Genomic DNA, 22,466 nt, shown 5'->3' with positions numbered 1-22,466 from the left:
AAAAATATGATAGGCCTGGTATGCTAGTACAGATGGGAATCCAGTAGCTGTTTGGTGAGATTTTCCTGAAGGAAGCAACCTCCAGGCCTAAAATTTCTCAAATTCTTAAACAGAATAGAATTAAATCTCAAAAATTATCACATAAATGCAGCTGCAGAAAACGAAATTATATTCACCAAACACTAATGCCTAGATTTACAAGGTACCACAAGGCTCAACATGTCATCCTTTCTCTTTAACATTTACGTGAAACCACTGCTGGTCAAGATGAGGTTTTATACAGTATCAGTAATGTTCATCATCAGCTGAACTGTATCTCATCCCTAGTCTGGACAAGTGATGCTGTCAAAGTCTTGTTCCAGTGCCTATAGTTTGTTGGGAACCAGATGGGGGAGAATAGCCTTGACCCTAAGAAGCTGGGGATGTAAGTGCATGGATTTATAATACAGGAACTTCCTGTACTAGTTATGAATAGAACTATACTTTCCCAGACAGGACTGGTGTGTAATTTGAAAGTCTTCTTGGATGCCTATTCCTTCCTGAAGAACAAGTGGCAGCTGTGGTCACAAAGCATAAATTCATCTCTTGCGTCAATTTTGTCCATTCAGGAGATCACCTATGCCTTGGACTATTCATGTGTGGACTATGTCAATATTTCAAGATGCTAACCTTGAAGACCATTCAAAAGCTCAAAATGGTCCAAAATATGGTGGAGTAGCTAGTGATGGATGTGCTATAATACACCTATACCAGTGGTGAAATTCATCCGGTTCTATCTGGATCGTGTGATCTGGTAGAGCCGGCGGCAGGAGGTTCACAACCCATTTTTGACCGTCTGCACATGCGCAGAAGGCTCTGCGCATGCATGGAGGAGGTGCACATGCTCACATTTGCGAACAGGTAGCGAAGGTAAGTGAATGCCACTCCTGACCTATGCCACACTTTTGCTACATGAGCTATGTTGGTTGCCAGTAAGTTTCAAATAAATCTCAAAGAAAGACATAATTAGGTTATCCTTTTTACAGCATCTTTTTCAAACTGAAATGTGAGGAAACAGACAACCAGGCAGGAAAGATGTGTAACAGGAAAACATGGAGGACAGACCCTTCTGAGAAGATAGAAATATTGGCATATCACAGGGATCTGCAAACTTGGCTCTTTTAAGACTTGTGGACTTCAGTTTTGCTGGCTGAGGAACTCTGGGAGTTGAAGTCCACAAGTCTTAAAAGAGCCAAGTTTGCAGACCCCTGGCATAGCATAACAATCATTAGATATTCCAAACTTACATATTCAGAAGCTGTGAGGTTTCATGTATTCACTGACTGGCCAAAGGTCATAATATCCATTCATTCACAAGCAGAATGGAGCCATTTGAGGATTCCTGATTTCATATACCAATTAAATTAAATTTTTATTTAATTAATTAAATTAAATTGTAAAGATTGATCTGAAACCTCATAATGTTTTTTCTCAATAAGTTAGGAACAGATCTTAAGCTAAGTGTCCTGCTATTTCCTGAATCTTCCCTGCCCCATAGAAAAGGATGTTAGGTTTTATACTTTCCAATTCTCTGATCTAATAGAATGACACCTCTGTACACAATCCATACGATTTTAAGTCAAAAGATGACAGCAGTTTTATTTTTGTATCAAAGTGAAAACACAGACTGAACTAGTTCACTGTTGAAGAAACTCTATTACTTTTCAAAGCAACACAGATGATTTCTGAATTCCATTATTTGGAGAAGGACATATTTGCAAAAAGGGGAGGAGGTACTTTGGTGGGGAAGGTTTTTTTTTATATCCCAGTGCTGTAATACACACACACACACACACACACAGAAGAGACTGGAACAGGCTTCAGATAACAGCTCTTTATTGGATAAGTATTTACAATCCAGCAGCTTGCTTCTCTGACAGCTTGCCCTTATATAGGGAGCTGTCAGGGAGTTCAAGCAATCACCTTTAAGTATTCTTCCCGCTCAAACACCGGACCTGAGAGAAAACCTTCAGGCTGTCAGTATCTAACACACACACACACAGCCTGAAGGCAGTATGGTTGGTTCCATTCAATCTCTTTTTCCAGTGCCAAGTCAAAAGGATTTTATTTGCTAAAGCATTTTAATATGCTGGGTTGTCTGCTATGAAATCATTATTTTGTTTTTGTTTTTTAATTCATTGCATTGTTACAGAACTGAGTGGAACACAGCAGTATAAATACCAATTAAATTACCAAAGATGTGGAGAATTAGGTAACAATTCAAATCTGCATGATATCGCGGGCATACAGTCTTGGATACAGCATACACTGGCCATCTAGAAATACAATGCCTCCTTATGCACATCATCAATAAAACTATAAATTATCTGCTATATGATTGCTTGGTTTTATATTTATTTATACTATTATTATTATACATAATATTTATATATAAATTCTATACTACTTATACTAGAACACTTGGTTTCTCAATTTCTAGCCTGGTACCTTAACACTACAGTACATCAAACTGGCTCTCTTTGGAATAATGGAGATAGCATCATGGTAATGGCAGTGAGTGGCATGGTGACCTAGAAGTGAAGATGCTTACCTCCCACTTGGAAGGTTTCAACTTCAATCCTAAATAGCGGCAGATGCTTCACTGTGAACTCCGCATAGGCGTCAGGAAGGACATCTAATCAATAAATGCTCAGCTCCATTCAGTTGCCCTGACTCCACCCCAGATAAAGGGATTAAAGGGTTGTAAAAAGAAAAAAAAATGGTAATGGCAGTGCAGCAAAGACCACTTTGGACTATTTCGCTTATAGGCTTGCAAAGAGCTCATAGGTCAAGTTTGTGACAGGACTAGGTGCAAGTGGATACAGGCCCAAATCACAATTGATTTTAACCATAGTTTAATACTCTGGAAGAAACCCAAAATCAGTTTTGTAAATGAGCGAAATCTGCATTGCTTGTTTGGCCATAGGCCCTCCCCTTCTTCCCCCACCCCCCATACTTAGAGTGTGTATCTGTGGCTTAGTAGCTGTTTGGGAAGGACAACCCTTTCCCCAGAGTCACAATAAGTTAGGTAACTGCAAATAAAGTATGTGCCCCATTCTCCTTCATCATGATGGCTGCAGTGGAGATCAAAAAGTGAAAATCAAAGCTCTATTCCATTTTGGATGGTACACATGTAAAAAAGGCAAATTGCTTCAACTGTGCAGTTTTAGCCACTATCCTGGCTTTTTTAATGTTCCCAAGTTGCTCCTTTCTTCATGCTAAGCCATAATTACAGTTCATAAACTAATGGTAAATGACAACGTCAAACTGACCTACTACCCTGAACCAAGCTATGTTTTCACATACCTGCATATCCTAGTAAATTGTAAAAACATCTTACTCATAGTTTATTCCGAAATACTATAATAAATCACTAAGATAATTCTTTTTAATATCCAGATTGTGTCTCTGGAGAAAAAAACAAGGGATTTCTTAAGGAGTGATTAAGCAATGATATAACATCCTTGCCTCTCTCCTCTCTGATTCAATATGTCTTTAATTACTGGCATAGTTTTATTGTCAATTTGTGGCCTTTGTCTTGTCACTGGCCAAACAGATGGAGCTAAGGTTTCATAATGAGGAAAATTACAATCTGTTTTTCTGATATTAATACTTATAACAGGCCCTTAGGGAGTATGATGGAAATTGGAACCTATTGTTCCGATTCTGGAACAGAAGCAGACCTTAGGTGGTCTCTTATATAAATTTCAACATGGATACAGAGGTGGATTTCAGGAGGTTCTTGACTGGTTCTGGAGAACTGGTAGCGCAAATTTTGAGTAGTTTGGAGAACCGGTAGTAAAATATCTGACTGACCCCACCTCCATCTATTCTCTGCCTCTCGAGTCCCTGCTGATTGGGAGGAAATGGGGATTTTGCAGTATCCTTCCCCTGGATTGGGGAGGGAATGGAGATTTTACAGTATACTTCCCCTGCCATACCCACCAAGCCATGCCCACCATGCCATGCCATGCCAAGCCACACCCACAGAACTGGTAGTAAAAAAATTTGAAACCCACCACTGCATGGATATATGATCTCTGTGAGGAAGAAATCTCTCATTTGCCCAGTATCCTTTCAAATCCAAACCTGGATGTATGACCAGATATTGGTATAGTGGTGCTATTCAACCCACCCACCCCCCATCCCCCAATTTAATGGTACATATGACTTCTTTTCTTTAAAAAAAAACCCAAACTTATCCCTTTCTCTCCTTCCCACAGAGGCCCAATGGAGAAATGAAGATCAAGAGAACAATCGCAGCACACCTAAACTCAGTTCAATTTTCCAGTGGAAAGTAAAGAGGAATTGGACTTCTTATTTTTTGTAAGGTAAATCCAACGAACCATCATATCACATGGCAAAGCCTTTCATAGTTACTGTGTTGCCTGATCCAGGATCAGAAGCAACATGGCAACTTGTCTGGATTTTTTCTGATCTAAGAAGATGATTAGGTCTGGTTTGTGGACATAACCAAGCATAATCTGTAGCACGCAAAGAAATAATAGAAAAAGTCAGATAAATTTTGTGGGTTTTTTTAAAATATACATCACGTTGTTTCATCAAATGTTACTTAGATAGGAACAGTGATACCGACATAATCTAACACATAAAACAAAAGCTATCGAGTTCAGTTTAAAACAACCAGGAAAACCAAAGTGTCATGCTCCTGTCAGAGCCTGAATCTGCAGAGGAGGGTGAATTGGAGCTGGAGCCGACCGAGATCGAGGGGGCAGCTTCATTGGCTTCAGAGCAATGTGACGAGGAGCAGGACAAGGCAGCCCAGGGCCCCTCAGGATTGGGACGGCTTGTTAGCAGGAGGAACGGGGACAGGATGACCGAGAGAGGCAAGCAGTGGAAATGAGCGACGGAGCTCAGGCGATGAGCAAAGACCATCCCCTCCTGATCCCTGAGTACAGAGAGTGGAGAGAAGGCAGAAACAGTGCAGGACGACTCAACGATTCAGGAAGAGAGTGTCCTGCCCCTCTTCATAAGGCACACCTGGGGACTGAGATTTAAGGAGACACTGTGGGGAGGGGCATTTGTCAATGCTTCTTCCTTTCTTCGTGGACTCATTCTTTCTTCCTTGCTTCATGGACTCATTTCCTTGTTCCTTTGCTTTGCTGGACTGCTGTGTGCGTGTGTGTGTGTACGCACACTTTGCTCTGGGACTTGCCAAGAACGTGGGAGTGTTTAATTAGTTGAGCAGCTGCTTTTACCGGCCCGAAGGGCTTTGCCCAATACCGCCAAGAGCTGCCTTGCAGCATTTCTTCTGGGGAGCTCCCAGCTCGGCTAATTGACCCTCCCCTTTTTCTGGCATGGTGGGCAAGCAGTCCCAATTCCACCAAAGACCCTGGCATGGGGCAGCATCACAGAGGGCACCAGATCACTGGTCAGTCCCTCTTGGCTCCCAGGGAGAATGGCACCATAGCCAGATACCGCTGAAGGCCGCATCACGGTGAAGCCTCTGCCCTGAAGAGCAGGAATGGTGCTCTCGGGTTCACCCGATTGCCTGCCTTACGGGAAGTTTCGGAGGCTTCCGACCCCAATCCACGTCAGCTGTACAGACTGTAGGAACCCTAATTGGCTAGGATCACAGCAAAAATCCTCATTTAAAAAAAAGCATTTAAACAGCGGCAAAGAAAGTTGCACATGTTAGAAAGAGTAGGACAAAAGTGAATCATGTAAATTTCAGTGTTATCACATCACAAAAAAATTTAAACCACTTCTCTATCTCAAAATGTCCTCAATTAAAAGTTTTGGAATAGCTGTAATCAAGATCAAAAGAGAACATCGAGATTCTGCTTTTTATTTTTCAGAAAAACCACAATTACAAAAATCATTTTTAACAAGTACAATGTTATTAGTGAGACAAACCTTAACATATGTGGCAAATTTCAGCTGTGGTAAATTGATCGTATCAAAGTGGTACTTTCCAGAGTCCACACTAGACTGTGCCAACAGACAGTACATCACTCTTGTAGTCATAAGAGTAGTTTAATTGTCTTGGTCTTAAGCTAAAGAAGTCCAGATGGTTTAGGTCAGAGCTATCAAATGCAAGACCTGCAGTTTGGACACTCCACACAATTTTCCACACACTTCGTTGCTGAGAAGTGACACCCTTTGAAGGTCAAAAGCATGTCCCAATTGTTCCCTACTCCATTTATTGCTCAAATTCTTGAGGAATAGTGAATTTCAAAATTCCCTGCACTTGGAAATTAATTTCACTTATTTTAGGAAGTAGCCCATGATCTTTGAATGACCTATTCCAGACATCTAATTTAGTAACCAGATACACACATGGGGCTAAATTGTGATTTGTCTAAATCCATTATGGCTCAGAATGCCAAGAAAACCCAGCAAGTCATCATCTTCATTTAATGACCCATAATCCCTTGCAGGGTAGTGTCTGGGTAACTGAATGGAGCTAGCAGAGTGTTTTAATGGCCGGACGCCCTTCCTGTTGCCAATGCAAAGTTTTGTTCAGCAGATATATTCTTAGTGTGCCTAGAGAGAGAAATATCTGCCTCTACCTAGGATCGAACTCACAGCCTCCTGATTGCGAGGCAAGAGCTCCACCTCTAGGCCACTGCAGCACTCTAGGCCACCATATCACTACCAAGGAAACCCAGCAAGTGAGCGGAATATGTTAAAGTTGATTATAGGACTGGATGAAAGCGCCAATGACTGAAAATTTGACTGCACCTTGTTTGACTTCAGTCAAGTTCTCAGTTTCTTGAAAAAGAGATGGCTTAGAGATGATTAAAATGGAAGAATCAAAAGTCAATGCATATTCCCAATCTGCCAGCAGGAGTAAAATGGTTTCATAAAAGGTTTAGATTTTTTTCAGAGGTCTGAAAAAGTTGTAGATTGTTTAAGAGAATAGAAAGAATAACCTTTGGAGAGAGAGAGAGAGAGAGAGAGAGAAGGACGATCCACTACCAAGGCACAAACAGATAAACATGGCTTAAATCCATACCAAGTTGGAAATTTTTGAAAATGTCTTATCACTTAATGACCAGTTTAAATTGGACACGCTCCTAATTTATAGGAATTGAAACTTCAAGGTTTCTCTTTCTGTAGTCTAGAATCTAGACAAAGAGGTTTTATTTTTGCAGAGTTTCTTGATATGGTCTAATGTGTAAGGCTACCGGGCATTTTATATTACAATTTCTGACATGTATTTTTACTCATTTTCTCTGTCTTTTATTGTCAATGTTTCTGTGATACTAATGTCCCATTACCCCATATATTTTTTCCACCACTGTTTCAGAAATCCATTACTATCTTGGCAATGTGTGCTTGTTTTTCCCATTGTACATCACTTAATGTTTTCCTTTTATTTCCCATTTGTAAATTCAGTGAAATTCTTTTGGAATTTTTGTTATCCTAAATAAGATGTCATTTATCAAAACATAGAATAACAGAATTGGAAGGGACCTTCAAGGTCATCCAGTCCAACTCCCAGCTCAAGCAGGAGACCCCATACCATTTCAGACAGAGTAGAGTAGAGTGGAACAGAACAGAACAGAATAGAATAGAATGGGACCCTTGGAGGTCTTCTAGTCCAGCCCCCCACTCAGGCAGGAGAACCTATACCATTTCAGATAAGTGACTGTCTAGTTTCTTCTTAAAAACCTCCAGTGATGGAGCGCCAACAATTTCTGAAGGCAAGCTGGCTGTCCAGTCTCTTCTTGAAAGCTTCCAGCGATGGATCTAAACCTCAAATGTGCTGATGGGAAAATTGGTCCCATTCATTGACACAAGGATGAAAATCTGTGCTGCTTAACAAGAAGTTTTTTTAAAAAAAAGGCTCATTACAAAGCGGCTTGCTGCATCAAAGGCAAATTCATACAATGGCCATTTAAACCTCACTGTACATGGGCGAATATATATATACCCATGGTGTGAGGGTTGTATTCCAGTATTAAATTCATTAGATTTGCATGCTAAGTGCCTTATGTTCAGTCCCTGGCATTTCTTAATATTTACTGACATTTAGGAATAGTATATCCTGGTATCCAAATTCATACATACCGTACTACCAAACTAGAAACAAATATAGAAACAAGAGACTGTAAGCAATGAAAACTGCAAACTAACCAGAACAAGGACCCAGATTGTTGGGGGGGCAATAAGTTGACTTTGTAAAAATATACAAATAGAATGAGACTATTGCCTTATACACTGTAAGCCGCCCTGAGTCTTCGGAGAAGGGCGGGGTATAAATGTAAACAAAACAAACAAACAAAAAAAAACAATACAATTATGAAAATGCTTGGCCAAATAAAAATACCTTGATCCAGTGCCAAAATAATTAATTTTAGTGAATCAAAATTCAGACTTGGTATGTAAGAAGAAAATATTGAGCTACAGGAGCCAATATCTGACTCACAGTGACCTAGCATCCTCCTGGACTACGTGCCATCTGCCTCAGCAGTTATGTGGAAGACTGGTCTAGATTTAATGCTCAGATGATAGGATCCCATAGTACATTCATCTACCACAGGGATGTCAAACATAAGTTCCGCGGGCCGGATTCAGCCTCTAATGTGGTTGGATCCGGTCCACGGGGCCATTCTGGAAAATATAAGGGGCCGACCTGTGTCGCTTCAGCCCAATCTACCCAATGCGAAGTGGAAACATTGGGCCAGTGTGGCTTTGGCCCAGTCTACTCAGTGCAAAGGAGAAATATGCCAGCAGTTTGGGGAGTGGCATCAAACTGGCCACACCCACCCAGTCAGCCACACCCAGTGAGTTGTGTCAAGATGGCCACACCCATCCAGTCGGCCATGCCCGCCCAGCCTCCCGAGGTCAACCACAGCCCTGATTTGGCCCTCAATGAATTTTAGTTTGACACCTGTGATCTACCATTTTCACTGTTACTTCAAAATAGTCCTCTACCGAGTTACACTTGGGGATGGAGCTCTGATGTGTCTGAACTTGTTCACATATTGCTCATCCTAGTTTTCTATTATATCACAACATGTATGTTCAGTTCATGAAGGCTTTTTTCTGTCCTATGTTTCCAATCTGCCCCAAAATGCATTTTAAAATGAAATTTATCTCCCCAAATACATATTGCATGGCAAACAATATTTCTCTGAGCTAAGAACAGGGTTGGAAATTTGACAAAGCAGGGATTCTTAATCTTTAATCAGGATTCAGGTGGTACAATTCAGTCTTGTACAATTCAGTCTTGTACCATGGTTCAGGTGGTACAATTCAAGAATGTCCATATGAGAATTTGCATAAATTAGCACTCCTGGTCTACACATCATCAAGGAGAGATGCAACTTAGAACTAAGGAGAAATTTCCTGACAGTCAGAACAATTAATCAGTGGAACAACTTGCCTGCAGAAGTTGTAAATGCTCCAACACTGGAAATTTTTAAGAAAGTGTTGGATAACCATTTGTCTGAAATGGTGTAGGGTTTCCTGCCTAGGCAGGGGATTGGACTAGAAGACCTTCAAGGTCCCTTCCAACTCTGCTGCTGCTGCTGCTGCTGCTGCTGCTGTTGTTGTTATTATTATCATGCTCCTTTGATTCTTGATGTTTTTTGTTTTTTTTTTACATTTATATCCCGCCCTTCTCCGAAGACTCAGGGTGGCTTACATTGTGTAAGGCAATAGTCTCATTCTATTTGTATATTTATATACAACAACTTATTGCCCCCCCAACAATCTGGGTCCTCATTTTACCTACCTTATAAAGGATGGAAGGCTGAGTCAACCTTGGGCCTGGTGGGACTAGAACCTGCAGTAATTGCAGGCAGCTGTGTTTAATAACAGGCTTCTTATAGCCTGAGCCACACCGTGTAATGCTCTTTGAATCTCAGAACTCAGAATCTCAGGGCCTCTTGTGGCTCAACAGGCTAATGCAGTCTGTTATTAACACAGCTGCCTACAATTACAATTACTGCAGGTTCGAGTCCCACTAGGCCCAAGGTTGACTCAGCCTTCCATCCTTTATAAGGTAGGTAAAATGAGGACCCAGATTGTTGGGGGGGCAATGCAAGTTGACTTTGTATATAATATACAAATGGATGAGACTATTGCCTTACACAATGTAAGCCACCCTGAGTCTTCGGAAAAGGGTGGGATATAAATTCAAAAAAAAAAGAAGAAGAACTGCTTCCTGGGACTTACCGTCATCACAGAGGTTCAGTTTTGAGAGGTTCTTTCCATCAAATGGCTCTTCAAGGATGGATCCATTCTCTCTTTCACCCAAAGTGTGCAGATACATGGCTTTATTCTCCATCCTGTGCAAGGCAAATAGAAGAATTCATTGAGAAACTGATGAAGATTGATGGATCTTTAGATTATATATTTTGCTTGCATGCGCTGAACATTCTGAGATGTTACTGAAGCTTTATCAATTCAGACTTCAACATCCACTCCAACTGGCTTGCCTAATGTTGAGGGCATTGGCAGGAATTAATAGACATATGAAGCATGAAAAGGGCAGCCAAAACAATCTGAATCCAAACTGAAAGTGCTCTAATCCTTTTTATACAAGAACAGACTATAACCGTGATGGCGAACCTATAGCATGTGTGCCAGAGGTAGCACACGTGCCGTTGCCAGCTGCTCTTCTGATTTCTGGCACGCCAGCCAGCTGGTCATCGCAGGTGCCAGAGCACTGGAAAACAGCCTGAAAATGGCCGAAAACAGACCATTTTGTGGCCTTTTTCCGGGCCATTTTCAGGCCATTTTCCAGCTGCTTTTTGGGCCATTTTTAGGCCATTTTGGGGCCATTTTCTGGCCTGTTTTTGGCCTGGAAAATGGCTCAAAATACGACCCCCAAAATGGCCAAAAAGCAGGCTACTTTTCAGGCCATTTTCAAGCCAAAACCGGCCTGAAAACAGTCAAATAAACAGCCTAAAAATGGCCCAAAAACACCCCAAAAACAGGCTGCTTTTTGTGCCGTTTTCAGGGCCGTTTTCAGGCCAAAAATGCCCCCAAAATGGCCTGAGAACAGCCAAATAAATGGTCTGAAAACAGCCCAAAAATGCCCAAAAAACAGGCATGCGCACATCGGCCAGCTGGTCTTTAGGTTTGGGCACTCGATACCGAAAAGGTTCACCATTACTGGACTAGAACATAGGGAAAAAGTCTAACAAGGAGAGTATAATGATTGAGATATATAAACTGAGACAAGGCTTGATAAAGTAGACAGGAAGAAATATTTCTCCTCTCAGAATTTTACAATTAATTCACATCAAGTGAAGGTAATTGAAAAGAGATTTAAAACAGATATAGCAAATAATTAACTCAAGGGATTCACTGTCAAAAGATATGATCGGATAAGAGTGATGGCCACAAGCGTAGGTGTTTAAAAGGGGATTGTATAAGTTCCTTGGAGAAAGGCTGTTTTAAAGAATCTGTGTAACCCTTGGGTGGAAGGGTTACTTCCAAACCTTAGTATCTTCCAAATACCAATTGCTGTATTTATCCATCTGCTTGAAAGTACCTCAGAAGTATCTGGCCACAATGGGAATCAACATATTGGACTAAGATGAGTTTTCATCTGATGCAGCTGGACTATTCCTGTGTCTGTGTGTCTTACAGCTTTCAATTTAATGACATTTACTTCTGTGGAGACTGCTGGATTTGATCTGGATCTCCCATTTGGGATCAGAAGATCAGTGAATATTTGCAGCTGCTCTGAGGTATAAAGTTTTGGCATCCCAAAGAAGATCCATAATCAGTGATGATGGACATTTGGCACAGATAGTATACTATTGCATGACTGACTGACTGACTGACTGATGTATAACTATTAATAGAAATCAGACCATTCAGAAGTACAGGTAGTCCTCAACTTACAACAGTTCATTTAGTGACCATTCAAAGTTACAAGGACACTGAAAAAAGTGACTTATGACTGTTTTTCACATTTATGACCATTACGGCATCTCCATGGTCACGTGATCAGAATTCAGATGCTTGGCAATTGACTCACATTTATGACAGTTGCACTTATCGGGATGATGTGATCCCCTTTTGTGACCTTCTGACAAGCAAAGTCAGTGAGGAAGCCAGATTCACTTAACAACCATGTTACTAACTTAATAACAGCAGTGATTCACTTAACAACTGTGGCAAGAAAGATCATTAAATCATTAAATCATTAAATTCCTCGCTTAGCAACATAAATTTTGGATTTAATTGTGATTGTAATGGTGATCCAGCATCCTTGCTGGATTTGCAGGTTTGAAATACCCAGCCTTGTTTCCAAAACAAAACTGATATATATATATATATATATATATATATATATATATATATATATATATATATATATATATATATATATATTTGTTTTCTGAGGTTTTCACGGTGTTTGTATATAGGTCTTTGGTTGTTCGGGTTTTCTCCGTGTAAAATTGGAAGTGTCTTGGCGACGTTTGACGAAGTCTCATTCGTCATCTTCAGGCTTCAGCCGTGCTTCTGGGAGCAATGTGTGATCGCAGCTATTTCTTCCTTTTAACTGCTAGTGGGGGTTTGAACTGATTGGGTGGGAGCTTGGCTGTGCTCTGATTGGCTGGGGGGTTTTCTGTGCTCTGATTGGCTGGGGGTGTGTCCTGTGTTGGTGGGGGCTTGGTTGTGCTCAGTCTAATCTGGGAAGCACGAAGCTGAAGCCTGAAGATGACGAATGAGACTTCGTCGAAACGTCGCCAAGACACTTCCAATTTTACGCGGGAGAAAATCCAAATAACCAAAAACCTACACACACACACACACACACACACACACACACACACACACACACATATATATAATTTATTTATTTTGTCAAACACAACAATATATATAAGTATAAACATGAAATAACCACACAAATTGGATACAACCAAAGGGAACATTAGGACAGGAACGGTAGGCACGCTGGTGCTCTTATGCAAGCCCCTTACAGACCTCTTAGGAATGGGGTGAGGTCAACAGTAGACAGTCTTTGGTTAAAGTTTTGGGGATTTTGGGATGAGTCGACGGAGTCAGATAGTGCATTATGTTTATCTATCCACACCAAAAAAAACCCTATATGATCCAAATACACCTTACTTTCAACAGTAAACATTTCAAAGGTTCTGGTGCTTCTCAGAGTTCATGTTAAGCGCCATGGAAATCAGGGAATCCAGGAAGTGGATAAGAGTCAATGGAATTCAAGGTGGGATGGACTTAGTGCTTAGATTAAGGCGCTTGAGCCTCCCTTGGGATCAGCCTGGTCATGTCCTACAGTTCAGTTCTCTTAAGAAGTAATTCAAGATTCATGAGTCTTTCAATAAATTATTTATTTATACATGTATAAGATCTCACTATAAGATGAAAGATTTCTGTTTCCACCAGTTCCCACAACCCTGTAAGATTTCCTACAGAATCAAAGACAGCTGTGCCTCCTTTCCTGATCCAATTCCTGCATAAGTCTATTAAATGTGCAAACATTCCTTTCCAACATGTCCTTGACTAGAGAGAGAAAAAAATGTAATTAATATCTTATCATCCCCCTTCATCTATTTCTTTGATTAATGATCTTTCATTTTTTTAAGTTAGTTATAGTACAATCTCACATCAGATTGCTCCCATCATTATATTATAGGAGGCATTGCTGCAAGACAGCCAAACTGATAGATCTGTTCAAATCAATATTTAATTAGGCTCATTTTTCAAAATCTCACATAAACCTCCCTGAATTTATCTCTATCAGAAGTTCCATTATTCCCAGAGGCAGGAACCGTGACTACTGGTTTGCTTGTGTGTGCGCGTGCCACTTCTGTGCATGCGCAGAAGCGTCTGGGTGGGTGAGTAGAGTCTCCTACTGCCGCTGCTACTGGTTCACCCAATCTGGTGCGAACCAGTAGCAACCCACCACTGATTATTCCCCATTATTACCATGCTGGCTAAGAATCATGGGACTTGAATTCTAACATATCTGGAAAGTACAAGATTGGAGAAATCCCTAAAAAGGCTCAAATTCAATACTACCAAAACAAAAAAAGCAACCTTGCTTTGCAGTTTGTTTATAAAAACTTGTATTAGAATTATTTGTGTGTTCTGTTTTGCTAAATTGGGAGAGCACATTATGTGCCACGGGTAACAAAACAGCACAAATAAAATCTCGACGTACTCAGCCCCAAACAACCTTCTCTAAAGGGCTTCATCAAGACATACTGGCTGACTAGGTAGTTAACTCGGCTAAGCTGAGCTTCACCACTGATGAAATGTTTAGAGCAGGGGTGTCAAACTCAAGGCCCGCGGGGCGGGTGCTTATATCTGGCCCATGGGGCCACCCTGGAAACAGTGAAGGACTGGCCCATCGTGCCTCTGCAATGAAAATGGGCTCCTGAGCTCCTTTTTCAGCTGTGACGACCTCCTGCAACCCTCCTGCATGTGGCCCTCCCGAGCTCTGTTTTCACTGCCAGAGGGTTGCAGGAAGCCATTGCAGCCAAAAACGGAGATCGGGAACCCATTTTCTCTGGCAGAGTGCTCAGGCCACCACAGGTGCTGACACAAGTGATATTGAGCTGGCCACACCCATCCTGGCCATGCCGCCCCAGTCCCCCGAGGTCAGACACAACCCTGGTGCGGCCCTCGATGAAATTGAGTTTGACACCTCTGGTTTAGAGACAGGGAGATGTTGAGCACTGCCAAACCTCGGATCAAACCAGCTGGCTAAGTCTGAAATCAGCTCAAAGATGTCACCTTCTCCTAACCCCTGGGGATGAGAATTGAGGAAGGAACTCCTTCTGCAAGACTAGAGTCAGTGTTATGAAAGGTCAGCCATACCATAGTTTTAAAAGGGGGGAGGCTGTTATCTTCTCACAGAAGTGGTTTTTATGTATCTACTCACATTTACATGCTTCTGAACCGCTTTTGAACTCGGATCATTAACCTGTCAGTTGTCACTGCTTTCCAGCCAACAAGTCCAGTGTCTTAACTGCTGATCCACCACACTGCCCACAACCCATCTATAATAGTTGAAAACTGATGGCCTAGATTCCCATTCTATGAAGGTAGAAGATCCATGATAACTGTGATAAAGCCTGAAAGTTTTAATAAAAATAATAAAATAAAAAATAATGCCGTTGCCTCAACACCATCAACAATATTGATCTCACGAGTGCAAAGGATGAATCCCACAAATGTTAAATGCTGGCCATGCCTAGTTTCTGAGATGTCTTTTTCTTTTCCCTCTGTTATTATTGGAAAAAGAAAATGCATGTAAGATGGACTATTTAGTCTCACCCAATGACAAAATTCTAGAGTTTGGAAATTTAACATTTTGACGTATGGGGTTTGGCACAAGGCGTTAACATTGATCAGGCTGTCAACTGGCCCACTTGGCAACATTTTATAAACAGCTGCCAAGTCTGTCTCTTGCACCTTTCCACTTGGTTTATTCCATAGCCACTTTGTTTTCTTTAGTCCTAGCCTTCTTTTAACTTCATCCCACATTCAAATCTGACAATCTGTTGGTTTAATGATGATAACGTACCCTTACCTGCTTCTGTTCAGTGCACTGCCACTTTATTTCTTACTACAAAAAAAAAAGGGGGGGGGCCTTGGATTCTTTTCCTTTGCTACCCAAATTATGGAAAACCCGTGCCTAGCCCTGGGTGGTAATTGTGAGCCTCTTTGGTTAATTTATTTTAATTTAATTGGTGGTTCAGTGCAAATCCAGAACAGTAATTCAAATTAATTGTGCTAAGCAAATGCATTCAAAGAAAAATAGCTGGGTCAGGGGTGGGGGAGGGAGCCTGTCACTTTGATCAAAGGGAAGAGAGCAGGCATTGCAAAAACCACACTTCGAATTTCAAATCACATGGAAGATTTCTCGGGCGTTTATTATGCTTTGCCTGATGGATGTTTAATGTGCTTATCCAAATTACTTCAGAGGTTTTATGCAGAACAGACTATGTCACTTGTCTGCTAATGGAAGCTTTGCTATGTTCACTGAAGAAGTTGAAGCTGCTTTAATGCCACCTCATGCCTATTATGTGCTTACTACGATCTTGAAATTGCATGTAGTGCGAAGCCCCAAAGGTGTTTTTTCAAAAGGCAACTGGACTTTGTTTTTCCTCGAAGACGTTTCACTTCTTGGATGAGACTGGATGACTAAGAATCTCCATAGACATGCAGGGCGAAGAATTGCCTTTACAAACAGGATTTGGTGACTTATGCTAAACATCAGTCAAGGCTTTATATGCCACCAATAGCACCATTCGGGGAATCAAGCTATTCTTAGGAGTCAAGCTATTCTCCAAAGCACCTGAGGGTAGAACAAGAAGCATTGGGTGGAAAGTAATCAAGGAGAGAAGCAACTTAGAAATAAGGAGAAATTTCCTGACAGCTGGAACAATTAATAAGTGGAACAACTTGCTTCTGGAAGTTTTGGATGTTCCAACACTGGAGGTTTTTAAGAAGAGATTGGACAACCATTTGTCTGAAGTGGTCTTCTACTTCACTACGGGATGGACTAGAAGACCTCCAAGGTCCCTTCCAACTCTGTTATTCTATTCTATTCCTCCTTAGTTTTGAGGGTAGGATCACCCATGTTAAAAAATATTATTGCCATGAGTCCACCAGTTTGGCCTCGTCACCATTTCTTTTCTTAAAAAAGCTTCTTCTTCTGTGTTTTATATTTATATTTACTCCACTGCTTCTTTCATCTGCAATACAATGAGGTCGCTTCAATGTAGGAGACATAATGTTTTTCTTGTTAACCTGGCCATCTCTTCCCAAATTCAAGAATACCAGCTGTGAGAATGCCAGCTATGCCTCAGATAGTGGAGAGCTTCTATTAGCAGATAGCTCTGAACCTGGGTGTCCAAGGGTTTTGTCTCCATAGGGGTTAGTTCCCTATAACATGCCACTATGGTTAAAGGAACATCAAGCTTATTTAAATACAATATACAGATAGTCCTTGACTTATGACCATATGTTTAACAATCATTCAAACGTATGATGGTGCTGAAGAAAAGTGAGTTACTAGCAGTCCTCACATTTATGACCATTCCAGTGTCTCTGTGGATACATGATAAAAATTATGGCTCTTGGCAACTGGCATCAATTTATGATGATTGCAGCACCCTAGGTTACGTGATCATTTGTGATCTTCCTAGAGGGTGTCCAACAAAGCAAAGCCAATGGGAGAAGCCGTATTCACTTATGGGGATTTGCTTCACAACTGCAGCAAAAAAGTTTGTATAATCAGGTAGGACTCACTTAATGGCTGCATTACTTAGATGACCAACTGCAGTCATCGGTTGAGGATTACCCGTAAGGGTGAAGCGACCAATTAATCCATCTAGCCCTAGGGTGAATAAATTGCTATTCTTAGAGCCGCAGGTAGTCTGATGGTTTTTGTGATCCATGAAGTGAGATTACTGAAAATTGTCTGTAAGACTGCCAGATATGTTAAGGTGGAAAACTGTTGTATCAGTCCTAAAACAGACCTAACGAATAAAGTAAAATGTAACCAAATTTAAACTGCAAAATTCCAGATGAGCACTAGATAGCAAAGAAAGATCAAGAAACACTCAAATTCTTTGGTGACATTTTGTAGACATCTGAATTTTTGTAGCCCTATGAAATCAAAAGAAAATAACGAACACTATCTACCTATCTACCTACCTACCTACCTATCTTCTACCTGTCGTCTGCAGTATCTATATCTCAGTCACGTTCCATTTTTACCTGTTATGGCTAATCTCCCCACTCTCCAAAGATTAAAGGGTGATTAAATGTAGATTTGTTCATGAATACATTTCTTTCCAATTGTTTGGACCACGAATATCCAAACTTGGCATCTTTAAGACTTATGAACTTCATGGCTGGCTGAGGAATTCTGGAAGTTGAAGTCCACAAGTCTTAAAGTTGTCAAGTTTGATAACCCCTCGTTTAGACCTGAGTAACCGTTGTACACTAAGCCATAACTAAACACACCACATTATGATTAAACATTATGTGGATTGTCAGCCAATTTCATTTATTTTTTTGCTTAACATATTTATAAGGCCAATTGTTCTAGTGTTATGTATAAACATTACCTAGCATTGGCCGTACCCCTAACCCTAACATTTGATGGCCTTCTGGAAAAGCCTAAAGTCATGACTTTGCCATCAAGTCAAGGGATCAGAGAATAATGTAGAACCCATAAAATATCTCTACTGTCCTTGAATGGCTATGCTCTCCCAGTGATTATATTTTATGCCTTCAATTTTGTTTTTAATATTTGTATTGTTTGAATGGCTGTTTTATTTTTTGATATTTTGGAGTGGGGGATACTATTTATATTTTAATTGTAAGCCACCCAAACTCACAAATGTGAGATGGGCAGCTTTATAAATTGAACAGACAAACAAACAAATAAACATTTCAGCCAAGCTAATCTGAAATGAAGAGCATGCTGTGGGTACCACTGGCTAGGAAGTGCAAGCTGGTGGGCTCAGAAGTTCCCACCTTTTCTGGCATGGCACCCATCCCTTGAAACATCATCCCCCCTGAGAATTAGATTGGCCCTGTCCTTGTTGGCTTTCATAAGGTTTTGAAAACTTGGATTAATGCCAAATCTGGGCCCTGAGATTGGTTTAAAGCCTATCTCCTGGTTGTGTGGATGATAGGCTACTGTATGACCAACTGCTGTGTGTTTTATTCTTATTTTCTATTTTTCTTTTGTGTATTTTATGAATTTATTTTACTTATTATATAGTACTGTTAGCTGCCTAAGGTCACCTAAGTGAGATCAGCAGCTTTATAAATCAAATCAAATAAATAACACTAGGCCATTATGGTATTTTTAACAAACAATGATTAAAACAAACCATTTCTTAACATACTGTAAGTGAAGACCCTTCTGGCTGATATGATCCAGAAATGACATCTTTCTGTTTTAGTCCATACCAGAAGATGTGGTACCAAATATTATAGGTGGATGTCAGAAATAATCCCATAAATTATTGAAAGTCTAATTATTTTATATTTACATTCTAAAAATATCACAATTGTTATGAACGTATGTAGTCATATCCTTCTGGGCTTCTTGTCATCATGAAATCCAGATTCTCTAACAAATTGCTTGATAGAATTTACAATTTTTTCTTTTAAAAAAGAAATATTTTAATACTTAAAATACCATAGTACATCCAAGTATGTTTGTAGACCTACAATCCCTTTCATGTCTAATTTCTACCCTCTCCACTGGTTTTCAGTTCCAGTTGTTAGCATCTCCATCACAATTAGACACTGTCATTTGATCTTTCTTGCAGCCCTATTTCTGCCCCATTGGAGATTTCTATAGATGGATTGATGTTATTGTAGCTAACCAGTGATATTTATTTGATTTATATTGGCTTATATTTATTCCATCGGTTTTGTTTTGGATCGAGAAATGTCATTTCAAGAGGCAGGATATTTTTCTTCTTTTTTTTTAAATTCACTATTCTCCAAGAATGAAGTTAAACTCTGTTCATACGTCCCACTGGAAGATTATTAAAACGGAGCAGAGATTGATTGGTAGGGGAGGGCATAATTAAGGATAAGGTTAGACACATTACCTCCATAGAGGGGATACTGTAATAATGTAAAGTGCCCTCTTTCTTCCCACTTCCACCCTGTACTTATGTATGAAGTGAGGCACGGTTATTCCCACTTCAGAGATAGGAAAGCATAGCTAAGGGAGGGAAAGGCAATCCAAAGCTATGTTGGAAATAAGTGACTAAAGGCTTTTCTCCACAGCTGATCTGAAAGGCTCATCCTGTTTCGTCAACTGACAGAAAAGTACACTGGGCATGATTTTTGCTGTTGTACTGCCTACTTGTATCCTACTTTCACTGCCTCTGTTTTCAATCACTGCAAATCACTTGATTTTGTAACAATGAAAAAGCCTAGCAAATTTTATATAATTTGGAGGTGTTTGGGGATGGCATTAAGGTAAAACGGTAAGGGTGGCTTAAGCACATCTCATTCAGAAATTGGGATGAGCTCAAGGTCAAGGTCCAACTCATGAGGACAAGAGAGAAAAATATTACCAGGCCCAGAGCACCTTTGTAGCACAATTATGCACAAGAAGGGAAAGATCTTAATAAAACACCCTTCTGCCTCCCCAACCAAGCCACAATCTCACTACCACTGCAGTCCGTTTCATAACAAGATGTAAGATATGCTACTCACCTGAAGGAGGTTTGTTTGGCAGCTTAGACACTTGACTCCTCGGTTCCTCTTAGTTCCTGCCACATGACATGGTGAAGGAGAGGCGAGGAAAAACCACAGTGTTTCTTTTGTCAGGTTCTTCCAACCCAGAAAAAAGGGGGAAAGCCGGCTAGGCATATATAGCAGCCCGTTCCATAGTCAATTGGAGGTGAAGGGGAGGTGCTGTTGAGTTGTCTGCAGACCTCCCCACCCTTTGTGACAAAGGACTTCAGATGCTTTCTCAAAATCCAACCCTCAGCATCTCCAGCAAAGCTGATTAATGGGACACTCACCACACATGGAGAGGCAAAAAAATGGGAAGTGGAGCAAAAATATGCACTGCTGAACCAGATGCAGGTCCAAAGGCTGAAGTGTTGTTGTGCTTTGCAAAAAGTTCCAGTTATTTGGAGTTTTAAAAAGTTTTTGGAAAGGTGGAACGTTTGTGGCTGCAACTCCTGTGGAAATATGCACTCTCTGGTGGCCAAACTAAGAACGGCAGCTAGAATTGGTTTTTATTTTCAAAAGTTAGCTACAGATCCGTATTTGCAATCTGAAAGCTCCCGGAGAGCCATTGGCTTATCAAAGAAGACAGCCAGTGCCAACAAAACCTAGAAACAGAACACACAGTCTCTTTGTAAGGGATTTTGCTGGTTAAAACCAAAGGACAGAGGAAGGAATGAAAAATGCTATCAATCTTTTATACAGAATTTAGCAAAGTGACAGAAAATAATCAGAACATGTATTTTCTTCCCACAAGGTGAAATCAAAATGAAGAACATTTGTTTTATAGAATGCACAAATGTAGAAGAAATAATACAAAGCCTATATCCCGTGCCAATGATCTCAAAGTATGTTGGCATAGTTAGTGCACAAACCCATGAGTAGGCTCAAATGAGCTATAAACCACCAAGAACTGGATTTGCACGATATGCAAAGCTTGTCAGATCAAATTGCCCTGGTACTGATCAGTATAAAGCAGCCCTGATGTTTATCATAGGCCAAAAACATTAGAATCTTTTTAGGCAGACACAGAGTTTTGAAAGAGAATACTTGCACTGGAAAATTTTTCCAGTGAATTGTGCACTTTATTTTACTTTATTTATTCATAGTACAGATTCAACAACCTGCTGTTTTTCATATATTTTGAATTATCCACATATATGGATGTAATTCTAAAATGCCAAGGCAGCATGGCCATCAGTATTCTCAGAGTTGAAGTCTACACATCTTCAAACTGCCATGGTTGAGAAACATTGATCTAGAGAGTGTCGTGATATGGGGAAATATGGCATAGATAGATGGACCGCAGCTCTGTTTATCTCATCCCAGGTTATGGTTGAGTTCTGTGATATTCCCTGTTAGATGGTACTAGGAAACAAGAGCTACTTTTTATTTAATGAATAAATCTTTTAATTACCAGTTAATCACCTTTAATCACCAAATCAGATTTCAGAACCTACTGAAGTTTCCAGTTGAGGAGAATGGCCTTGAACTGAATTTTCACATCGCAGATATTACGCTAGTAAATAATTAGAGGAACACAATAAAATAAGGCATACAGCAAGGACATCTGTGACAGCAAACCTAATTCTATGGTTCTTCTTCTTTTGTAATGTTTTTTAGCTCTTCCTCAGAAGAGTCAGCTCTTATACAGGAGGTTGTGGGGGGTTGCAATGAATTACACACAAATTCTTCACATGCTTTCATAATGTTTATTTAACATTACACAAGTATAACTAGCTGATAGAAGATCAGGAGTCCCAGTAAAAAATATAAGCTATGGCTTGCAAGTTTTCAAACAAATGTTAAAAAAAACCTCTTGGAGTTGCTAACTTTGCTTTTCACAACTATACCTGTCCACTCATATATGAGCATCTTGTGGTGTGGGAGGTGCATTCGTTGCTTCTATAATTTCCATTTTCATACTGTGAAAGCAGAAACAATTGCAATTAAGTGAACTGGCCAGTTTCTGCTATATTCTTTCCTACTAAGGATGAGGGGCTTCAGTATAATGCCTTCTGTTTCCTTTCAAATGAGCTTTTTCATTGTAATTTGAATTCCCCTACTATTGGGGAGGACTTGTCCATGTAGGTTAATTGAAGCTGGTGAAGGCCAGTTTCGGCAGTGAGATGTCAGGTATTTTCAACATGTATTTTAACAGAATTTTGGAACCTTGAATGTAATCCCCACCCCCTGCATCTTTAACCTAAAGAGAACTAAGGACAGTCCAGTCAAAT

The 22,466-nt window shown here is 40.3% G+C and overlaps 1 protein-coding gene across 1 annotated transcript in view; it reads right to left on the bottom strand.

The window, feature by feature from the left end:
* SCARA5 (scavenger receptor class A member 5) overlaps nucleotides 1–20,627 on the bottom strand; it is a 130,927-nt gene extending 110,300 nt beyond the window's left edge. The window contains exons 1-2 of the mRNA XM_058164748.1: nucleotides 20,212–20,627; nucleotides 10,189–10,301 (exon numbers count right to left, since the gene is read on the bottom strand). Of these exons, the coding sequence (XP_058020731.1) occupies nucleotides 10,189–10,300 (112 nt within the window). The 5' untranslated portion in view covers nucleotide 10,301; nucleotides 20,212–20,627. The remainder of the gene's footprint in view (nucleotides 1–10,188; nucleotides 10,302–20,211) is intronic.
* Between the last annotated feature and the right edge of the window lie 1,839 nt (nucleotides 20,628–22,466).

The sequence above is a fragment of the Ahaetulla prasina genome, chromosome 1, assembly GCF_028640845.1.
Source record: "Ahaetulla prasina isolate Xishuangbanna chromosome 1, ASM2864084v1, whole genome shotgun sequence".
NCBI lineage: Eukaryota > Metazoa > Chordata > Lepidosauria > Squamata > Colubridae > Ahaetulla > Ahaetulla prasina.
The sequence above is the reverse complement of the archived record's forward strand: the minus strand, read 5'-3'. Positions and strand labels throughout refer to the sequence as shown.